Source organism: Felis catus, chromosome B3, assembly GCF_018350175.1.
Source record: "Felis catus isolate Fca126 chromosome B3, F.catus_Fca126_mat1.0, whole genome shotgun sequence".
Classification (NCBI taxonomy): Eukaryota; Metazoa; Chordata; class Mammalia; order Carnivora; family Felidae; genus Felis; species Felis catus.
In genome coordinates, this window is record NC_058373.1 from 37995019 (window position 1) to 38018791 (window position 23773).

At 40.9% G+C, this 23773-nt stretch overlaps 1 protein-coding gene and 1 long non-coding RNA gene across 20 annotated transcripts in view; one reads left to right on the plus strand and one right to left on the minus strand.

The window, feature by feature from the left end:
• LOC109500617 overlaps positions 1 to 14902 on the plus strand; it is a 193361-nt gene extending 178459 nt beyond the window's left edge. Inside the window, exons 12-14 of the long non-coding RNA XR_006600075.1 lie at positions 2553 to 2705; positions 11122 to 11188; positions 12785 to 14902. This is a non-coding gene — a long non-coding RNA (uncharacterized LOC109500617). The remainder of the gene's footprint in view (positions 1 to 2552; positions 2706 to 11121; positions 11189 to 12784) is intronic.
• IQCH (IQ motif containing H) overlaps positions 1 to 23773 on the minus strand; it is a 213662-nt gene that overhangs the window by 158288 nt on the left and 31601 nt on the right. For 13 of the 19 annotated variants that reach the window (XM_045060684.1, XM_045060690.1, XM_045060688.1 and 10 more), the window contains one exon: positions 17417 to 17533. The exons of 1 other annotated variant lie outside the window; for it this stretch is intronic. In XM_045060684.1, the coding sequence (XP_044916619.1) occupies positions 17417 to 17533 (117 nt within the window). 5 more of the 19 variants (XM_045060696.1, XM_045060698.1, XM_045060697.1 and 2 more) reach the window with 5 other exon arrangements.

A 23773-nucleotide genomic window follows, 5' to 3' on the forward strand; every position in this document is an offset into this window, starting at 1 on the left:
TAGAAAACAATAGAGAAAAATACAGAAAGTGATTCTTAGAAAAGATTAATAAAATTGGAAAATCCCAGCAAGAGTGATAGAGAAAAAGAGAAAGCAGAAATTGCCAATATTGAAGGTAAAAGAGAAAGGGAAAGAGGTAGAGGAAGGGAGGGAAGAAATGAAGGAGGGAAGGGAGAAAGGGAGGAAAGAAGAGAGGAAAGAAGGGAGGAAGGAAGAAAAGAAGGAAGGGAAGGAGAAAGGAAAAGGCATATGGAGGGTTGCAGTTCTCAGAACTGGAAGGGGTCTTAGGACGAGGCAAGGGTAGTTAGTAGCAGCAGTGACCATGGGGTTGGGAACAGACTTGAAGGGTGAGGTGAGCGGAGAGGACCATGGAGGAGACTCCAGAGGAAATATCACGTTGAACACACTGAAGTCTGAGGTGTGAGCATCTGTACACCTCACAGGCCCCGTATAGCACATCGCATAAAAAAAACAAAAACGAGTGGAGTTTGTTATGATGTCCCAAAGCCTCCAAGAAAATACTAGATTCCAATAAAATGAGACTAAGAAAGGAAAATATGTAGTATCGTCTAAAATGTCTTCCATCGAAAATACTTCAAATCCAGCACTTAAGCAAAACTTCCCGAGGTGCATTCCTCTGAATATAGTTCTAGGAGCTGTTCTGCCGAGAAGGGTCTGAGGAAGTTTGGGCAACACTAACTGCACCGGCTACCCTCCTCCTAGAGATTCATGATGGGCACCAGTGAGTCAGTGACTCCAGGTGGCATAAGTGTGTGAAGGTCTGACTCTCTTCAACCTCACATTTCTCATTTTTATGGGACCACAAAACTCTTTCTTTCATGGAACACCTATTGTCATTCCAAGGAACCAGCATTCTGGACAAGGAATTAACGCATAGCTAACAACGGTCATGGCTGTGATTTGTTAGTATCAGGCCATACCTCAAAATTTAAAGATAAGGGAGAGCTTGGTTTTTTGTAAAACGTTTCTTCAAAGGAGCCTGAAACACACTGGGCTCAGGGATTTTATGGTGGATTCAGACTAACAAATAGAAGTCTAATTACTTCCTGTGGTTCTTTTTTCTCTATAAATGTAACAGCATTTCTTTGTAGCATTCTGGTAGAAATTTAAAAATTCTGGAAAAGCAGGGCGCCTAGGTGGCTCAGTCGGTTGAGCCTCTGACTCTTGATTCCAGCTCAGGTCATGATCCCAGGGTCGTGGGCTCAAGCCCCATGTCGGGCTCTGTGCTGAGCATGGAGCCTGCATGAGATTCTCTCTCTCCCTCTCTCAAAAAAAAAAAAATATTCTGGAAAATGATTACAAGAGAACAATAAAGTACTGGGATTTCATCTACATGTCTGTTACATCTCATACAAGAAGAAAGAATGGCTTGAGTTGCTTACCTTTGTGATTTTGGCATATTGGTGAATACTGTACCACACTACCGCTCCAACACTGTCACTAGATATGAAAAGAAAGCAGCTGGAGGACCTCTGTGTTCTATGCAATCTTTCTGTAACCTAGGGCTGCAGATCACACATTGATACTTAGATAGAATAGATCGCCTCAACCTTTACTTGGGGCCCGTGAGAGGAAGCGAGTTTAAACGGCGGTCCTTTGAGTTAAGACCTAAGAAAGACTTTGTGAATGGGTTTATTATTTATTATAATGATGTGTGCTATTGCGATGTATTCCCTTATTATAGAACAGTGTGCTGGTCTCTGGGCATTGGTGTTTAAATACCGGCAAGGGTCACAAGTGAGAGGAAGTTTGGTCCTCATTTACCTCATACCAGCAGTTGGTTTGGCACACAGCTGCAGAACTGCTGGGGCTCTTTTTATTTAATTTGGCATCCCTTCCTGAGCAGTATTGAGACTTTCAGTTCAATGACTCCACTGGGCTTTGCCATAATTTCTATGCTGTATCAGTAAACTCTGCGGAAGAGATGCCTAAGCAAACCTGAAAGCAGGCTAGGAACGCTTCCAGTTCAGATATTTTTGCTTAAGTCAGTGACAGAATTAACCCTAGATATAAATTAAGCTTGTTTAAAAAATACAACTTTATTCATTAGTTAATTAGTAGAGAAACTGATTTGTAAGGAATATTATTAGTAATGTGTGTGTGTGTGTGTGTGTGTGTGTGTGTGTGTGTGTAAGACTTTGTCCTTTGCCTGCAATTTCTCTTGGGATAATTTTCTTAGACTCTGAATCACGATGTCAGAAGAAAATACAAGCCCAAATTCTGAGTGAGCCACATATTAATTACATGGCTTGGTCATATACTTTAACCTCTATGCCCTGAAGTTCTTATCTGTGAAATGCGAATAGTGATCTCTCCAACATGCCCTGAGTATTATAGGTGGTGACACATAAAAGTTAGGTGGTGATACATAAAAGTCAGGTGGTGACAGCATCAGGCACATAACAGGTACTCCACAGATGCTTGGTGAAATGCATAATTGCAAAAAGAAAAACATCAACACCTCCTGTGAACTTTGTTTCCACGGTCAGAAGAGAAACCAGTTTCACCTGGTCTGCTTTTCTGTTTCATAGGTCGTGTTGGTCAGAAAAGGGAAAGGAAGGGAACCAAAGGGAATCGATTTTGCTCAGAATCAGAATCCTGGGCTGTCGGAACTAGAAGAAATCTTAGGGATGGTGTGATCAACGCCCTAAATTTACAACTGAACAAACTAAGGCCCAAGGAATGTAAGTCGTTTGCCCCCAGATCACATAGAAGTTAGTGACTGATTCAGGATTGGGGTCCAATATGAATGTGGACTTTTCGTATAAAGGGGATTGTTAATATTATGTGACGTTATGGTGTTTTAAAAAATCTTCCTTTGGCTAACCTGAAAAATAGTTCTCTTTTCATAGTTTTCTTATTTTTTTTTTTAAACATTTTACTTTAACCCATCAGGAGTTTTCTTTGGTTTAGGATGTAAAGTTAGGAGTTAACTGAATGCTCTCTTTCCAACACATTAGTCCAGTGACTTGGCCCCACACATCTAACTGTCCCTCCCTTCCCCACCAACTTACACCTTTCCTACATTCAAACTTATTTTTTTACAGTAAGGTCAATATCCGTGCTCATTTTTTTATTCCATTGATCTGTTAATTTTTCTATCCGTAGGATGCTATTATAATTATGTTAATGTTATCGTATGTTTTAACAAGTTGTATGAAAAATTTACCTTCATTAATCTTCTTTAGGAGAAAAAAAGTCCTGAAGCTTTTGCACATTTATTTTTCAAGATGATGAACACTGGCAAGTTGAAAAGAATTAATATTCCACACAAACCAAATAAAACCCATAAGTTTTTGGATTGAAATTACATTAGATATAAATATTAATTTGGAAACAACTGGAAGTTTTTATTATAATCATTTTTCCTTTTCAGGAATATGATATATTTTTATTTATTCAGTTGCTCTTTGATGTGGCTCAGTAAATTCGAGACATAATATGTAAAGCTTTAAAAGCACTCTATGATGATCTAGGGAAGGGAAAATAAAATTCTACCTGAAGAGATCTGGGGAGATATTTTTATGGCGGAAAAGAGGAGAGCGTTACAAATGTAGCCAAATGAGGTACGTGGTATTTCATTCTTTACATTAACTTGACACAGCCTAACTCAATTACAGAGGTCCTTACCAAGTTGTTATTCAAAGTCATTGACCACATACACACCAACCAACAGCAAATTCATACTGGATTCTTACCAGATCTGCCACCATGTTTGATGTTGGAGATAGGTTCCCCGTTCTCAAAACAGTTTACAGTCTAACTGAAGTAAGTGTCCATCTTTAAAAGCATCAGCTCTAGAGGGTAGCCCTTAACTGTTCTCACAACACATACACTCACACGAAAGGTAATTATGTGAGGTGATAGAGGTGGTAATCGTTTCACAGTATAGTATATATGTGTACAAAATCATGACATTGGACACCCTAGACTTACACAATATTATTTCTCAATTATATCTCATTAAACCTGGGGGGGGGGTAGGAAAGAACCAGCTCCCCTTTTCTGATCCTTGGGTTAATATAGCCTCTTAACTGAGTAATTTGATCTTTTACTTCTTCTATTCCCAGACCAAGGTGGAGAAATTTCTCTGGCAAATTCCTTGGTCATCAAGGGAGCCATTTTTGGCTCGGTGCAGGTCAAAGTCATCATCTTCAAAGCCACCTGCAGGGAGCATAGAATAAGAATTAAGAATGCCAACCTGGAAATCAGGCTGGCGAGTTCGAATTATGGCCCTTTGACTTGTAGCTGTGTGACTTTGGGCAAGTTATTTAGCCACTTTTGCCTCAGTTTCCCCAAATATAAAATGCAAGTGGTAAAATAGTACTCAACTTGTAGGGTGACTGTGAAGATTACATGAGACAACTTGTGTCTGTTGTACTTACCACCATGCCCAGCATGGGGAAGCAGTCAGAAATGCTGGCTCTTACTTAAAATGTAGTGTCCTGGGCAGGTAATGCATTTCAGCTTCACATGCAGCCTATAGCAAAAGCACAGCTAGGTGTCCTGCGAGTGTTCGAGATTAGAAAATGGAGTTGGTGGGAGAATTATCTTTCCTTCTATGGAAGTTTACGTTCCACACTTGAAACTATGGGCAAATGGAATGATAAACACGAGTGCGTGGGGAAATGGTGACATCTTCCCCTGGGATTTCCATGTTTTAGATTAAATGATAACTCCATAACTAAGAGGGTTACAGTTTTGAAAGAGTCAATCCTCTTTCCCCCTAAATTATGGTTGTATTAAATGAATCCAGTATTGGGTATCCAGTACATCTTTAAAAGGGTTGAGAGGAAGATGTTGGGATAGTATTTTCTCTGTGGTCAGATCCCTCTCTTGGGTCCCTGCCTGTTTTCACTTTACAACGCTTCCTGGTAACTTCCTACGAGGATCAACCGCTTTGCAGTTAGAAATGGAAAACGGCATTCTGAGACTCATAAGAGAATTTTCTTAGGAACATATTAAACAAAGTGGGGTGAGGTCCCCAGGCAAGCTCATGGGAGATATTAGTGCAACTGAACCTAACCATCAGCTATATCTGGGCCCCTCACCAGCCAGGCACGGGGAAAGGGGAATTCCTTTGCTCCAAGTGGCCCCAGTGGCTTGAGAACCCTGGGGAGATAGGGAAGCAGGGTATCCCACCGGGAAATCCCTGAGGATACTTTGTATTACAGACCGGCTCCTTCCCACCTCTCTTCTCGGCTTTCTCTTTCTCCTCTTGATGCATACTGTTTCTTCCAGCCAGGGTTTCTCTCCTGCTGTGGGTACTACAGTTACTTAGATAGAAAGAAAGAGGAGGGATGTGTTCCCCCCACTTCTCTCCCCAGCTCTGAGTGTTAAGCTAAAAAATATGAGTACATGATCAATGCGGTCAGCTCCAGGCATAAACTGCTTTGAAAGACCCAAGCCAAGGAGGTGCGTAAGACCACCTCCTGCGTAAGACCAAGGAATGTAGCGTAACTAGTGTTATCAGAGAAGCGAGATATCACCTGAAGGCGATTGGCCTGTTACAGTAGGAAATCAGTAAAAAGGAAGGCAGTGGTTAAGAACAGAGGCTCTAATATCAGATAGGCCTGGGTTTGAATCCGGGCCGTACCACTTACTAATTGCATGACTGGAGCAAGTAACTTAATTTCTCTAAGCCTCAGCTTCTTTATCAGTAAGATGGGAGAAATAGCACTCCCTCCACTGGGATCCATGTGGGCATGGATATCAGAAGCTGAGCACAATGCAGTGTAATTCGTCCAGTCCAAGCAGATAGTAGCTATTTATTATAAAAAGTTGAATCAGAGAGTCAGAATTTCTTAGCGTCCATAAAGCACTCTCCACAGGGATTGATTCATATTCCTTTGGCAGGAGCAGCTTCACAGATGGATGCATCAGACTATAAATGTGTGATGCTGCTCACCATGAAGATCGTCCAACTAATTACCCTCAGTCAGTTCCCCTGTCCGCTAAGCAGCCTTCTCACTGCGCCTTCCGTATAGCTTTCTAAGGATACAATGTGCTCACCAGATCGGGTTGACCTGAACATCCAGGCTCATCCAACCATTACAGCTCTCCTTAGACTAAATCAAGTGGCACTCCAGTTTATATCTCTTATGAGTTCAGCTGTACTCAAGAGACTGGTCCAACTCTGACAAAATGGAATCTCTAATCCTGTCAAGCTGAGGGTCGGGTCACACCCTGGGTTGCCCCGAATTAATAGTCTTCCAGGGCTCTTGAAGCTGCAAATTGCTGACCTGCCATACAGGTATAGCCAGCCTCGAGACTAGTTTCTTTGAACTACACAGGATTTTTTAAGTTATCTGGGCAAGAATTTACAAATCCAGAGATTTCACCGAAAACGCAAACAAGCGTTTCCAGCTTCTCTCCAAAACCCAGCCACAGGGCTAGGGCTGAGGTGGCTGCCTCCTCCAGGGAGGGCCGGTCTCTGCAGCTCAGCACTCCAGTAATGAAGACAGCTCTACACCCAGTCTGTTTTCACCAGCCCTGTCCCAGCAGACTTACTTTTGTGACTCCTGTTGTAAGTAAGAACACTTTAGACATTTTAAGGTTTTTACTTCTTGGAAAAGAGAGAAAAAGGAAGAAGAAAGCCTACCCCATGAACACTCCTTTTGATAAGTTTGGAAACACACCTGTATTTTAGAAAACACTCAGATGAAGATAGTCCCCTGGGACATTTCGTTGCACGAGCAGCTGGGACCACAGAGAGTTGGTAAGTGGGTGAGATTGGGGAGGCCTCACACTGTCCTGTGCTGAGGCTGGTAATTGGCAATGAGGAAGGGAGGGGGTGCAGCCAAAGGGGTACAGGGTGGAGTGGAGGGGCGGGCAGACAGGGTCTGCCCCAGTGACCCCCAGTGGAGGGGGTCAGTGACCCCCTGTGCTCCAACTGGCTCTCTTGCCTCCAGAAATCTGGCCCCAGATCCTGCTTTGGACTAACACTGGGGAGGAAGATGTGAGACGTGGGAATTAGGGATGGGTTTCCAATAGAGTCCTAGGAAGTAGTGGGGAAGTAGTCAGCATCTGGACAGAAAGCCCAGCCATCCAGCTAGATTGGCAGCTCTGAGTGGCCACTCGTATGACAGGGATAGAGTTGTATGTAAATGGTCAGGGGGAAGGCTGTCTGTGGAAATCTAAACATGAACACTGAACAAGTTCAAGAGACAATGCTAGATAATGCTATTCAAGAAATCTTTATAGCCAGAAGGAGAGGAAATAAAGTTTAATAACCAATGAGGACATCAAGGGAGAGAGATTGTTCAGGAGAATTCTAAAGCTGCCATTCAGTTAGAGAATCTGGAGAAGTGATCTAATCTCAGAAACTGCCTTCAGCCCTTCTTTTTATGATCAAGGCTGAGATCACACAATTAGATTTCAGTAGCCCTTTCAAGGCCAACCATCAATTGGCCGTACCTGTCCAACCACATCTTTTGGTTTTCCCTTTATAAAAATTCGAGATGGTTAGGCGAAGCTCCAGGCTACCCTCTGTTACTCATTCTTCTCCACCTCTGCCTTTGCTTGTGTGGCTTCCAGCGCTGCAAATGCATGGCCCTCTTCTCTCAGCCATGCCCACCAGCTCCTCCAAGGCGTGTTTTGACGCAGGCCTCCCCCCAGCCGTTACACCCATCACTACGTTGTCTCCCCTGAGAGACTGGCAGTTCTCCAAGGCACCCGTGTAGCATTCATTGATCTGGGAGACACAGAATCAGTGCTGTGGTCCCAGCGATGACTCAGAACAGCCAATCTGTCTTCTCAGGATACAGATGGGGAATCTCAGTCCTTAGAGACTAAGTGTTGTTCCCTTGATAGCATGGAGCTTATAGCAGTGGCCTGGGACCAGTTAGCACCCATGTCTTCTGAGTCTCCTCTTGGTCTCTGGTTCTTTCCACTGAAGAGCTCATGGCTGCTTCCAGACCTCCAGTTGACCAGTTGCCAGCCATAAACAGATTTATTCAGGCTATCATTGCAAATAGAGATGGAAATCAAAAGACTATGCAAATTGGGTATTTTGGTGGCCTATTGTCCCACCTTGACAGGCTAATGAGAAGGATTTCCTCCAAATAAATATCTTCTGGGCTTCCATTACACATTCTGCTTCAGAGGTGATGCTTCTAAAGAAAGTATAGGGTGAGTTACTCTCGTCTATGGGTACTTACTTCTGTTCTACCAATGAGGTTTTAAAAGGCTAAGAATGTATACTTGAATTCAAGTACAGTTTAAGGTACAATGGGTTAGAATATTGGAGAACACAGCAATTGTATTTATTCATTCCAAGTAGCTCTCAGTGGATAATTAACCTGGGCCATGATAAAAACAATTCTATTAGGCCCATTTCTCTTGTGGCTAATGCTACTGTGCTACTTGCTATAGTATTTTTCTTCTGCTTCATCCTAAGCAGAATGCTCACTATAATGATGCAAGTATTACCACTTGTGTAGCGGTTCCATTTTCCTGCTTGCAATGGAAAAGCCACAGTAGTTAGATGAGAGAAGGAAGTTTTAGATTTTCACTCATGAAGATGCAATTCTTACGAAAATCTGCAGATCTATCCACTTTTTGGTAGGTTTCCTATACCATTAACTAAAGAAGTAGGTCTTTTATCCATAAAGAACACAGAGTTTTTAGGATACTTCTTTGTTCTGATACATAATTTGCCCCATACTGGATGTTTGTATAAAAGAAAAGGAAATCTATCATAGGGAGTTCTAATTTGGGGGGATCACGGACCCCTTTGGTCCTATAGACCCCTATGCAGAATAATGTTTAAAAATTTTTTTAATATTTATTTTTGAGATACAGAGAGAAAGAGCACAAGCAGGGGAGGGGCAGAGAGAGAGGGAGACACAGAACTCAAGGCAGGCTCCAGGCTCTGAGCTTTCAGCGCAGAGCGTGATGTGGGACCCTAACCCACGAACCGCAAGATCATGACCTGAGCCGAAGTCAGACACTTAACCGACTGAGCCACCCAGGTGCAGAATAATGTTTTTCTTTTTTTTTTTTTTTATTTTTTTTCAACGTTTATTTATTTTTAGGACAGAGAGAGACAGAGCATGAACAGGGGAGGGGCAGAGAGAGAGGGAGACACAGAATGGGAAACAGGCTCCAGGCTCTGAGCCATTAGCCCAGAGCCTGACGCGGGGCTCGAACTCACGGACCGCGAGATCGTGTCCTGGCTGAAGTCGGACGCTTAACCGACTGTGCCACCCAGGCGCCCCAGAATAATGTTTTTCAAATGCATAAAATAATATACACTGGAAACCAAATGTACTGAACTACAGTTCTATCCATGGACCCCTGGTACCTTAAACCTATCCTAGAGCTGACTCAGGGTCTACTATCTACATAATGTTTGGCTCTTCAAAGTGGAATTATGAGGTTAGAAACACAGCCTCCTAGTAACCAAAACTCAAGTCCAAAGCCCAAGTCACAAAGTGCAAAGGCAGTGGGTCACGTCAGGGAGCAAGGCTAGCTGGTTAGCAGGTGGCCGCTGACCTGGGATGATTCCAGGACAGTGAGAAGCTCTCTTTCTGCATCCCCAAATCCCCCTTCTCCCTGTCCACTCATGCTTGAAATCCCTTAATAGAGTCTCACTCCTTTGGTTCAATTAAATAGAGGATTTACTCTTGTTAAAAAACAAAAACCCATGGGAGAGGTAATAGTCCATGCCAAAGATTTTCAAATTTATTTTCAGGAGTAGAACCTATTTTTCAAATGCAACTTTAAATAGAATTCTGATAGGTAAGTAAACGCAAGTTTTATAAGAGTTTAGTATAATTCTATATGTTGAATTATATATAAACATGTATATGTATATATCTATTTATATGTAAATCAACACTGGAAACAATGAGGTTGTCTCAATGAAGGCAAATTATGAAATCAAGAGTTACAGATAATAACTACCATCTTACATCCATCTCAGCATACAATTTATTTCTGTATTTTTTTTCTTGCATGGACAAGACAGAAAATTCTGATGCAAATAGATAAGGAATTTCAAATAGCTAACAATTTGTTATGGTATTTATAACCTCAGGATCTCCCTCAACTAAAATGGTCCAGAAGCTTTGAAGAACAGTAGGAATTTTTGGTTTCAAAACAGAATCTCAACAGTATCTAACACATGTTCAAATTCCTTGGTAATTAAGGATCAGTTGGTGAGTACTTAATTTAGGGAGTATGTCCAGTAGATTTCATCAGTAAGTTGAATCCTAACTCCCCTACTGATTTCATAACCTTAGGTGAGTAGCTTAATCTTAGTCTCCATCTCATGTGTAAAAAGGTTATAAAAATGGCGTCTATTTTTTTTTAATTTTTTTTTAACATTTTATTTATTTTTGAGACAGAGAGAGACAGAGCATGAACGGGGGAGGGGCAGAGAGAGAGGGAGACACAGAATCGGGAACAGGCTCCAGGCTCTGAGCCATCAGCCCAGAGCCTGACGCGGGGCATGAACTCACGGACCGCGAGATCGTGACCTGAGCCGAAGTTGGCCGCTTAACCGACTGAGCCACCCAGGCGCCCCAAAATGGCATCTATTTTATAGGTATAAGGGTTAAATATGATAGTGTTCATAAAGCACTTAGCATAGTGTCTGGCACAGTTCATAAGTGCTTTTATTATTGAATAATAATAATAATAATAATAATAATAATAATGAAAGTACTTTTCAAACATGTCATGTAACATTTTAAGATGTTCCATCACATCCCATTTAAATTTCTTTTTAGGGGCGCCTGGGTGGCTCAGTCAGTTAAGCCTCTATCTCTTGGTTTCAGCGCAGGTCAAGATCCTCACAGTTTTGTGAGTTTGAGCCCTGAACTGGGTTCTGTGCTGATAGTGTGGAGCCTGTTTGGGATTCTGTCTCTCCCTCTCCACTGTCTCTCTCTCTCTCTCTCTCTTTCTCTCTCTCTCTCTCCCTCTCTCTGTCTCTCAAAATAAATAAATAAGCTTAAAAAATTTTTTTTTAATTTCTTTTCGGATATCTCTGCACCCTCTTGTTTTGGATATTCGCTCAGTTTCAAAACAATCTACTTTTGTTTTGTGGGTTGAGGCAAATTTTAAGATGATGCTTTACTGCTGACCTTTTATCTACAGCTGTAAGTGAAGCAACAGGCCGACCCTGCACTGCCAGATGGAACGTGTGCAGCACATTTCCAACCAGGTGAGAACCAACCCAAACTTAAAATGAGCAATGAGATGATCTATAATGCTATATAATCACATTGCAATGTGTATTATTGTAATTTTACCATGTACCATTGGCTCTTGTGCTGCCAAATGTGAGTTCCAGAGAACTTGCCTGGCTTTTAAGGCGTGATAGCTCGCGTGTGTCGTGATACCAATACCAGTCGAATGCTAGTAGGGGCTAGGCACCGCTTTAAGACCTTGACCTGTATTTGGCCTTCACTTATGTATCTGTATGATTATTATAGGAGTGGATATGAGCAGACCTAAATTTCAAAACGTGACCAGTACAAAGATTCGCCCGAGCTAGTGAAAGACATCTTTATAAGAAATTCAAATGTGCATGTGCGTGGACGCCCGTGCGCTCAGTTAACCCGCCAGTGCAAACTAACCCATTGCTGGTATCTTAGTATGTGCTAAAATTTGGTACCTAACTTAACTATGTCTGTGTTGTTCTTTACTGCACTTTAAAATCGTTCAAATATTTATCAAAAAAATTAAGTGTGAATTGAATGCTTGCAGCTTCCCCGAAACTCACTGGGGTTCTCTGTAACAGTTTGAAAATGAGAGCATTAAACCTTTTTACTCATTTATACTGAAGTGTGAGAGGAGCCAAATCAGATCCTTTTGTGGAAGCATAGGTATGAAGAAGGGGAAGAAAGTATGAGATTTCTAAGGTTAGTTCATTTTCTACATAGGCAGGACCCTTATTAGGCACCTCTTATGTGCCAGCAATGTTATATTATCTATAATTCCCAGAACACCCTTGCCTAATGGGCACCATTATCCTGACTCTGCGGAAGAAACTGACAACCCGAGATGTGCATTTGCTCTCCTGGGTTGCATAACTAGAAAATGGCAGATCCAAACCGATCCACTGGATTCCAAACCCTTCCCACCACACCAGACGGCCTCCAACCCAAGCTCCCCATTTTAAAACCCAGGAAAATGAGAATGAGCAAGGTAGAGTAACTTGCTCCTGGAAACAGCTAGTTGGTGGTGAGGCTGTTGCAGGAATCCAGGAGCAAGGGTATTTCACTAGGAAAACTCTATCGGACAGCCCAGTGGGAAGATGCCCCGTGCAACCAGGGTAACCGGGGCCAGCAAAATCGCTTCTTGACTTCTAGACTTGGCATCAGTCACTTAGTTTCAAGCAGAGACTAGATGAAGGAGGAGACAGACCAGTTCTCTCCTGAGCACCTAATACGAGCAAAGCACGAGTCGGGGCAGTGGAAGATCTGAAAAACAGGCAAATGGATCAGACCACGAGGTCCCTACCCTGGTATCAGTGTGGGGGAAAAGGCATCATCCTAGGAAATATTAAATAGAATCTTTGGAAGCTATCTCAGTAATATTTTGTTTCTCTCCCTCAACCCCTACGTGAATGTAAGTTTTAAACGTCAGTATCAAACATGGCATAATACGATATCACAATTGTCTCTAGTCCTAACATTTTCAGAGAACTTATTTGTACCAGGACCTTTGCTAAGTGCTTTGAAATCTCTCATTTAAATCTCAATGCAATCCTATGGGATACTCTTACTATGGACATTTTACTTATGAAACAACGCAGGCTGTTTCCCGGAGATTCCCCATCTAGCAAGATTCACACCAGGCAGTCGGACCCAGACTCACTACACTCAGAGCTAGCAGGTGCTTGGAGTTCAGCGTAGGGTTGGTCTGGAAATGCATGCAGGATCTCAGCACAGAAACTCAGGAAACACGCAAGAAACCCTCAAGAAGTTGGAGAACTCACTACCGCTGGATTTTTGATGAACGATATCCGATGCAAGCATAGCCTCTGATGGCTTCTTCCCACCCCAGAGCCGTCGTGGGCTTTTGTGAGAGCCAGAAAGCAGCCGATGATAACTCTATCATCACTTCCTTCAGCTTTTCCAGTACTCCAAACCCAGGCAGAACTAAAATTCTAGACGGCAGCCACATACGAAGGCGATGCACCACCCTTCCACCCACCACCGCCACCGCCATATTGGTGGGATATATTTTAGGAAATCAGGAGGAAGGAACACGAGAAGTCATTGTTTTCTTGAGAACTCTAAGCAACCTGATGAGAAAGCGCTCTCTAACGACAGAGGTGGGGATGCTGTGCATGCCATCACAGTCCTTGGGTAATGACTGTGTGTCATAAATGGGATATGGCATTTCTGAATGTCTTTAAAGCTATTTCCTTTTGTTCCACTAATTTAATTTACCAAATGCTCCTGGGAAAAGGGAGGGGGACCAAGATGCTGACTCCACATTTCCTGAAAAATCAACATTTTCTTTTTAAGCCGCTCTCAAGGAAATTACGTCTGATTGTTGTCGGCTGGCTCCCTCAAACTCTACCTCTGTCAGAATTCTGACCCGGCAGGTGTGAGGAAGAAATAGATGCAGAACTTGAGTGAATACCCACATCTGTTTTTGGAAAAAAGGAACAGAAGCAGCACAGAAGGAAGTAAAAGAGATAATTGCTGGCTTGAACTACAATACATTTTACTTGTGGGCAGAGGGCCAGCTTACAGCAGGCTGAATATGCAGGCCCATCTTATTGGAATTCAGCGGTGGGCCTCCATTCTTGTCCGGAGACAGCTGTAAACCAGCAGCCCATAGCATCACAATCAGGCACCGAGTTTTGTCAAGGAATGCTGATATGTACGGAAGCAGCTTTGTCTGCTTCAACTGCACCCCTGCCTAGTGAAATGACAGTCAATCTCTGATTCCAGATGACAAGAACTGGATAAAAACTTAAAACAAATGGCGACCTTTCAAAAGATTAATTTGTTTACCAACAAAATGTCCCCTCTTTGTCATCTGAGATGGGGGTGACCTTCACTTTCCCGTATCTAGGCTGAAAGGATGCTGACTATAGTCATCTGTTAACTCCATCTCAGCAATTATTCCCTTTTTTATTTTTAGTGACAAGAAGGGTTTATTAATTCACTCTGCTTCTTGTTATGGTTTATAAATGCAACAAGCTCATTCTGAATTACTGCAGTGTAACATCAATTTGTTTAAATCTAATTCTGCTACCATTGCCAAATTACGTTGTGACTGTAATTGTGGCCATATGCATGGGCTTAAAACACAATCATGTTTTGAAATCGGCCTTCTTCCCCCCACCTCCCCGAGCACCCCTCCCCCCTACTTCTGGTGCTTCTAATCATTTGACATTAACACAATTGCCTCGCTTTCCATTACTTTATCATTTCCGAAATGAATGTACTTTCACGAGAGAGATTACTATGTACACCCCAAGTAAAACAGTAAAGAATGAAACTATGATTTGTGAAGTGTGGTTGCTACCCAACTAAGTTAGTGAACAACACTGCATAACGGATGACTCATAAAATCGGGAAATCATAATAGTATTAAATTCAACCTCATGAATAAATAAAAGATTCTAAGTTTACATTGCATTATATATTTATTTATTTGGAAAGTGGGACCAGAACTGGTATAATTCTACAGCAACTTATATGTTGCCACCAAGAAAAATGTTTTTATGCTTCTTTTCTAGGTCATAACAGTTATCATCAGAGTTATTTGTGCAGCAGTACAAAGCAATGTTTTGTTTGGCTATTTTGTTATGCATTCATAATCGTTCTTTTAAAATTCATGCTAACAGAGACATGTTTCAAGCCTTGTAAGAAACCCCTTTTATTTAAAACAAATAAATCAAAGTCAAATTTTCTGTAGGCCTTTGAATGTGTTGCCTTAGAAAGTCTAAGTGGGACTAGATGTCAGTGAGGAATTATGAAGATCAGAGATTTCTTCTTGTCTCCCCATACCTGTGAGGCTTCACTCTAAAACGTGTTAGAGGGTTGTTGTCGTTGCTTAATTTGGCAGATTTAAGATACGGAAAAAATCATTAGTGAGTTTCACTTTCAGTACTTTTTTGTAAATTGATTTTACATAGAGTTACAGGATATAAAAATCTGAAGGAAATGTGTGTGTGTGTGTGTGTGTGTGTGTGTGTGTGTGCGTGGGTGCGCGCGCGCGCGCCTGTGCCTGTCTGTCTGTCTGTCTGGGGTATATGTGTTTTCAATGCACTAAAATCTTTGCATCAGCCCCTTATGATCAGGAAGGATATACCTCTTCATAAAATGGAGAAAATATCAGCTTCTAGGAACTAATCATGTAAATCAGCTGCATATTCAAATTTGCTCTGTCCAAAATGTCTAAGATTATTTACAAGCTTTTGACAAGCTGTTCAAGTTTCATAGGAAGTAAGGGAACACATGGCCCTCGGCAGCCAAATCATAATCCCCTTTGTGTTTAGAGTAGTTCTAAAAAAGGATTAGCCTTGATGCTGCTTTTCTAATTAACTATACATCACAACACTAGACACATTGCTTCAGTTTGGGTAAGTGCTTTCAAACACATTTTTATAAGTGGTAAATCACAACTGTATTTGTTCCCAAATGCTCTACATGACTATTTAAAACCAATACCCGAATATTTCTTTAACAGGACTTTTGGCACAGTGTTTCTGTTTTATAAATCCAAACTGAAAGTGCCATTTTTCAGTTGGTACCACTGTATGTACCTACATCAACGTAAACTGATAGGATTAACTCTTTTGATTGAAATGCCGATAGCGTGAGCAAGATGTATATAATGTACATACATTTTAGAGCACGCTGGCGTAGATTTTCTTGGAGTTAAGTTTAATGGGAAAAAGGGATCATCAGTATAATAAATGAGTGTATATTATCTATGTGTCGTGTGAGGCAAAGTACTTTCCCAAACCCTGTGTGTTCAAAGTACTTGGGCACAATCCCCAAAGCACTCATCCTATTGGGAATTAGAAAAAAGAATATAACAAATGACTAAGGTTCTGCCCCCAATTTTGGGTAGAGTTCTGAATTCCTATTTATTTCTGAATCTTCACTCATATTCATGAAAGTAAAGCATAATCCTCTGTAAATCTAGAGGTATGCCTTTTTAAACTTTGATGTCAGAAAAAGTTTGCTTGAAACGTGGTGGTTGCCTTGGGCTACAAAGCCTCAGCACTCCACCAGCGAAGCCAATATTAATTCTAGATGGAAGGGGAAAACCAACAGCAACAAAAGAGAAATCTGCCTCTGTCTGTGCAGCCAGAGAAATAATATTTTTATTTCAAGGGCTTTGGGCTCATGGGAGGCAGATAAAAACCTTTTCACATTATTCACAGTGACATTTTAAATAAAGTTTCAGCAGGAATAAAAATATCAAACTTTCCGGTTATTTCTTAGGCTATAGAAGTATTTCTATGATAAAGTGCTCTCAAGCCAAAGCTGATAAAATAACATAAGGCACATATAAAGAAACTAAAAATACAGTTCAGGGTTACATGAATGAAGCAGGCAGATGAAAATGTCTGCGCAGGAAATTCAGAAGATTAATCTAAGAGACTCTTCTGGTTAGAAATGGTTTTGCAATTGAATTCTAAAATTAATCTTGGTTTTAGTCTTGATTTCACCAAAGCATGCGTTTAAGAGCTTTCGAGGTTAAAAGTGTATTTAAAAATTTATAGATGTCATCTCAGTAACTGTTTTTCAGGTTTAGAAATAATCTCAAGTCAAATGATTTCTCAATGAAAATGAAGCATTTCTTTGAAATCTCCTAAGAAAACCCCACAACACAGAAAGTACAGTCCTGGCTTTGGGACACCTAGCAGCCAAATAGAGGCACAGACTCTGGGATCATTTAATGCCAATCTGCATTTGATTATTCTTCCCTCTCTTCCTTTTGCTGACATAAAGAATTAATTCATGCTTGCTTCAGATTTAGAATAATATTCTTAAATTTTGTGTACTATGTGATCATATGCCATGGAAGCCAATGATACGCTGCTGTTTCCTTTTGCTTTTTCTAGCGGTGAGCCTGCTATCAAAGAGATAAAATATTTAAAATTCCTCTATTCATTTTCGTTGTTGTTAAATTATCTCATCCTTGTTAAAATTACGATGCCAGATTATTTAGGAACGGCAGGTAAAACAGACAAAATTGAATGGGCTACAAAGAGAGCCTCTAAAAGTAGGTTTACACATTTTTCGTCATTTGTAATTATAAACCAAATGAAAGCCACTCCACCTCATCTCCCCCAAATTCTAAGGACAAAAGGATCACAATCTTTACTTAAAATCGACATTGTATCTTACAAAATATATGACTTTTGATTCTTGAAGAAATTAAGAGCTCATGAAAACAACTCGTTACTTACACATGCTTTTCTCTGATTAATGTATGGCAAACTGATTCCATAGGTCGAATTTATAGCACCTCTGTGGTGGATGTTTTCAGGATCGTGCATGATTTTTACATTCAACCCTATCTTTCGCTGGAACAAAGAAACAATGAAACTTTCATGCTGAATGAACAAAAATGCTTACTAACATTTTATATCCTCAAAGGAGTATGAAGTTCTTTGAAAATAATTATTTTAATGTAATTCTTATTGCAAAAAAGAATATATATATATATACATATATATATATATATACACATATATATTTGGGTTTCCTATTTAGGCTGCGAATTGGTCTCTTTTATTTACAGAAAAGGAACTTTCTGCAGATTTTCCTCCACGTATCCTATCGCTCATACAGACACAACCTTGGACGCCATTCATTTCCTCAAAAATAATGTTAGAAGCCAACCAAGGTGGACAAAAGACCGGGATACCTGGTCTCGGTTTATTTTTAGCTTTCCAGGTCAAGGATTTTTGCCAATGAAATCTATACTACAAACACACAGGTAGAGGGCTCCCTTGGTCTGTTAATGTGGCCACTTTCCTCAAGGGACATTTACAGGTAAATCTCAGTGGGGACTTGGTGAATTTACCGCAACAAATTTAGTGATTCCACAGAGGTTTTGCTATCTATGGGATACACGTGTGCTTTCATTAGGAAAAAAAAGCATCTTGTTTGAACCACGTGTTCCTCATTTTAAATAATTCAAATTAGCTACGGCTGCGATGCCTAACTATAAACCACCAGAGAAGACAGCACCGTGGTGGTGGAAAGGGGCATGCGGTAGGTGTGCAGAGACCTAAGTTCCAATCTTGCTCCCTCCCGCCCCCGACTGCCTGCATGTAACCTTGGGTAAGTTACTTTCCTTCTTTGAAAATCGGTTTCTTTATTTGCAAAACGCAGCAGTTAGACTTGAAGGTCTCTTGGAGAACTATTCACCTCACCCCCACCCTCCAACCTCCACCCCCACCCCTCCTGCCTCCCCCCCCCATCCTGCCTCCCCCCCCCCATCCTCCCCAGCTTTGGCTTTCTATGATTTGATGCTAAAAGGTAAGTTGACACTTAAGGAATATGACATTACTGACAGTTTCTGAAGTCTTGTGACATTTTATTGTGATATGTAATTCACATACTATAAAATTCACACCTTTAAAAGTATATATACTCTTCAGTGATTTTTCAGCATAGTCACAAAGCTGTGCAGCCATCACCCTTAATTTCAGAACATTTCCATCACCCCAAAAGAAGCCTCCTACCCATTAACAGTCACTCCCCATTCCCTCCACCTCCTTCCAGCTCCTGGCAACTACTAGTCTACTTTCTGTCTCTTAGACATTCTGGGCATTTCATGTAAATGGAATCCTAAAAGATGGGTCCCTTGTGACTTTTTCAAAAGGAAGTGTTGTGAGCAATTAAAATTTTTTTTCCTTTCAATTGAGTGTCTTAGTTCTGGGGGTGATCTGATGCAATTGTTAAAATGGTTGTAGAAACCAGGAAGATTAGTTCATGACCAGGCTGTTTGGTCATCAACATTCATAAGTGGGCTGTGCCTGAGGTCAAGGTGAAGGGGAACATTACAGAAATATCTATGGAATGCGTGCTGTCCTGATAAGTTATTTCTTAGCACAGGCTCCAAACCTTCCTTTTTATTTGTTTAAATAGCAGTTTTTAAGCCAAATCTTTAAATAACTGTGCTCAGCTGTCCACTTCATTTAACCCATGCAGGGATACAGGTTGCATGTAAGGCATTTCTGTTTCCTCCTCCTTGAAGTACATGTGGTTGTGAAAACAATGTTGTGCCTAATTATAAATGGCTTTCCTTCTGTGGGTAACCCACACTCCCAGCACTACTCCAGGGCTTTTGCGTGGAAGCTGAATGCCTCTTTTATTGAAATTAATACCTGAGCATAATTTTTTCCTTCTTAATTAAACTTTCAGAATAATTTCCCATCCAGCAAGGATTGGGAAATTGCTAATATGTATTACATTGACTGGATGTAGTTTCTGTAATTAGGGTGTTTTTAAAATGTGAACCCTGGATACAATTGACGGTAATAGCTTCATCTATCATGTCTAAGCTTTGTTAGAACTTTTTAATTCTGGGATCATAGGCTCGGTGGACCGTAGCATTTTCTTAGTTTTCTTATGCTCCATCAACTTTGTGTGGCTGTTGTACTGGTGTAGGGAGGAAATGACCAAATACAGAGCCATTGTTAAAAGTGGCATTAAAATCTGGTGGTTTTCTGCCCATATGTATGTTTCTGTGGCATTAGACATAGCTCCTTATGGAAAGAAATCCAAATGTAAATAGAAATCCAAAAGAAATGACAGGTTGTAATATCAATTATCTATCAGTCGTTTTCTAAAGCTATGGGAGAGGTCCTTTAAAATTATTAATATTCTAATATTTACTCTGTTGGCACCAAAGCATGGGTATGCCAAAATAATATATTATAACACATGATTAAATTTCCCTTTTAAAAACATATTAAAAGAGCCCGCATTTAAATAACATTAACATACCAAATGGTTTCACTGTAAATCACTACAAATACATTCATCACCTAAATTTGTCTCACAAACCACCTATCGAGATATATAGGAAAATACTTATAAGCATTAGCTGCATTATCAGATCTACTAATAAGATTTTTTGTTAAGAAAAACAGTTGTCAATTTAAGAAAGAAAAAATTCATCCTTCCACTATGCTGAAGAGCAAACTCGGGAAGATCCTTTTTCCTGACAGTAAGATAAAATATCAAAAATAATTTCAGAAATTTGTCTTAAATTGGTCAAGAAAAGGCAGCAATTTATTTAATCTATCTTGAGTCACTAAATCTCAACGTAGAATTCTCTCCTTTTGATAGTAATTACAAGCAGATATATCAAATGTGACTCTCATTTAGACTTTGGTTTGTAAGAACAAAAGTTATTATCAGAGCCAATTACTGTTTTACCTACATGGCTGCACAGAAGCAGGGAGCTCAATTTTCATCTCATCAGTGATTTTGTGGTATTTATTTTATTACTATGCCCACAAAGCTATATAAGAAGGAAATAGCTTATGCTATTAAAACTAGGGTTTAAACATAAGAGGCTAAGGTTTCTTTTCGAAGAAGTTCTGAATTAAAAACACTAGGCAGCGTGTAATACCAGCTCCCCAGACATGGGCAGACCATAAAATGACATACATCCGAGCGGTAGATCCCGCACAGAGTAATCAAAATTGAAATGCTTCACAAACAAAGTTGAGACAGGCTATTTACTAAGTTACAGTATTATCAGCATAACATTATTCTCAACAGTGTTTGCTGCAAGTAATGCCTTCTAAAGTGGATATCGCCTAATATTATATTCCCACTGGTTAAAGACTTCTGCTGTTTAATCTCAAAACCAGAAAAAAGAAAAAAGAATCCAGTCGCCTTTAATACTCGGATTCTTTCAACCATTATTATATTTAATGGAAAGAACAATAGACATCAAATCGTGGTTCAAGCCACGTGCTCAAGATTTCTCATTTGTAAAACTGGGTAATAATACCTACCCTCACAGGGTTGTTTGTGAGGTTGAAATGATTAATGTACGTTAAGTATCTTGAAATGATAAAGCACTACTCGGGAGCCTACTGGCCAAAAAATGACTGCTATGGATCAAAACACTTGAAATATATAAAAACCCATGAGTTCCTTATATACATACACATATATGTGTGTGTGTGTGTGTGTGTATAATTATATATTATAAATATATAAAAACCCATGAGTTCTTTATGTACATATATATTATATATTACTTTATATAATTTTTTAAAAGTAGACTTCATGCTCAGCATGGAGCCCAACACAGGGCTTGTACTCATAACCCTGAGCTCAGGACCTGAGCTGAGGTAGGGGCACCTGGGTGGCTCATTTGGGAAGTGGGAAGGCAAGTGACTCTTGGCTTTGGCTCAGGTCATGATCTCACAGTTTCGTGAGTTCAAGCCCCAAGTCAGGCTCTGTGCTGGCAGTACAGAGTTTGCTTGGGATTCTCTCTCTCTCTCTCTCTCTCTCTCTCTCTCTCTCTTTCTCCTTCCCCCACTCACACTGTCTCTGTCACTCTCAAATAAATAGACTTAAAAAAAAAAAAAAAAAGGAAGAAAAGAAAAGACCTGGGGCGCTGGTTAGCTCAGTCGGTTAAGTAGCCGACTTCAGCTCAGGTCTGTGCTGACAGCTCAGAGCCTGGAGCCTGCTTCAGAGTCTGTGTCTCTGCCCCTCCCCTGCTCATGCTCTGTCTCGTTGTCATTGTGTCTCTATCAAAAATAAACATTAAAACAATTTAAAAAAATTTCAAGATAATTGGGGAAAACGGAACAATGACTGGAAATTAAATGGTATTAACGCATTGTTAAATTTGTTAGATGTGATAATAGTTGTGGTTTTTCTGGGTTTTTTAAAATTTTTTAATGTTATTTATTTTTGAAGGAGAAAGAGAGACAGAGTGTGAGAGGGGAAGGGGCAGAAGAGAGGGAGACACAGAATCTGAAGCAGGCTCCAGGCTCTGAGCTGTCAGCACAGAGCCCGACACGGGGCTGGAACTCACGAGCTATAAGATCATGACCTGAGCCGAAGTCAGACGCTTAACTGAGCCACCCAGGTGCCCCAGTTTTTTTTTTTTTTTTTTTTTTAAGTCCTTATCTGAAGTGCTTAAGGGTAAGATAATATGATGGCTGGGATTTGCTTTAAAAGACTTCACCGGGGGCCATGGGTGGCTCAGTCAGTTAAGTGTCCGACTCTAGATCTCGGCTCAGGTCATGATCTCACAGTTTGTGGGTTCAAGCCCCACGTCGGGTTCTGTGCAGACAATGTGGAACCTGCTTGGGATTCTCTGTCTCCCTCTTTCTCTGCCGCTCGCCAGCTCTTGCGTGTGCTCTCTCTCTCCCCCCTCCCCCATCTCTCTCAATAAATAATATAAGACTTCAAAAAATGTGGAGGGAATAGATGAAATAAGAATGGTAACGTTATGGCAAATGTTAAAGCTGCTTGTGGGTTACATGGATTTCATTCTGTATTTTTGTGTGTATTTAAAAAATAATTTCTTTTTTTTTTTAACATTTATTTATTTTTGGGACAGAGAGAGACAGAGCGTGAACAGGGGAGGGGCAGAGAGAGAGGGAGACAGAATCAGAAACAGGCTCCAGGCTCTGAGCCATCAGCCCAGAGCCCGACGCGGGGCTCGAACTCACGGACCGTGAGATCGTGACCTGGCTGAAGTCGGACGCTTAACCGACTGCGCCACCCAGGCGCCCCGTAAAAAATAATTTCTTTAGTAAAAAGGCCTATTTAAAATTAAAGGATAATTAAAATCAAACTATTCACGAATTTACTATTGTTTCAACTCTATCACTCTCTGATGTATGACAGCCCCTCTACCTCTCTGCCGGGGCTGGAGGGACCAACAATCACAGCATCACTTAACTCCAAGCTGCTTCTAAATTACCCAGCTGCTGCCTAACTGCCTCAGGTTCACAAAACCTTAAGACTTAACTACTCCTAGTCAGATGGGCCCCTCCTGTTTTCTGATTCCTGTAGGAGTTGAGTTGTAGACTATGAGAAAGGTTGGGGGAGAGAGCAAGCATTTACTCAACTCCCATTTTGTGCCGGGCACCATAACAGGTGGGTATTGTCCTAATCCAGCTGACTCACTTTAGTCTTTAAAAGGACAAGAGACGGATGGCCGGGTGGCTCAGTCGGTTAAGCGTCCGACTTCAGCGCCAGTCATGATTTCACGGTTTGTGAGTTTGAGTTCCGTGTCCGGCCCTGTGCTGACAGCTCAGAACCTGGAGCCTGCTTTGAATTCTGTGTCTCCCTCTCTCTCTGTCCCTCTGCCTCTCACACTCTGTCTCTCTTTCTCTCAAAAATAAATAAGCCTTAAAAAATTATTTAAAAAAAGGACAAGAGGGAGTATGTGATATTATCACTCCTTTACCAATGACGATAATTGGTTAAGTGACTTCTCAAGGGCCCACCAGTGAGGAGGTAGGATTTGATTTACGTCTCTGACTTTAACACCTCTTTCCATCGTAACATGCTGCCACGTCGTAAAGAAATGTTAATTGATACACTCCTGATGCAACTTCCTATCTACCAAATCCTTTACTCTCACTCTAATCCTCATGGGCCTTGCTTTGGTCCCAGTCCTCCTTGATGGTTAAATACACCTCTGCAATGGCGAGTGTGGTGATCTCCTTACTGCCAGTCCATCCTCTGCATAAACTCTGGAAGGACGGAGTCTCTGATCACTAATTAAAATGTCTCTTACCTCTTGAACATCCCCCAAAAGTTTCCCTTAG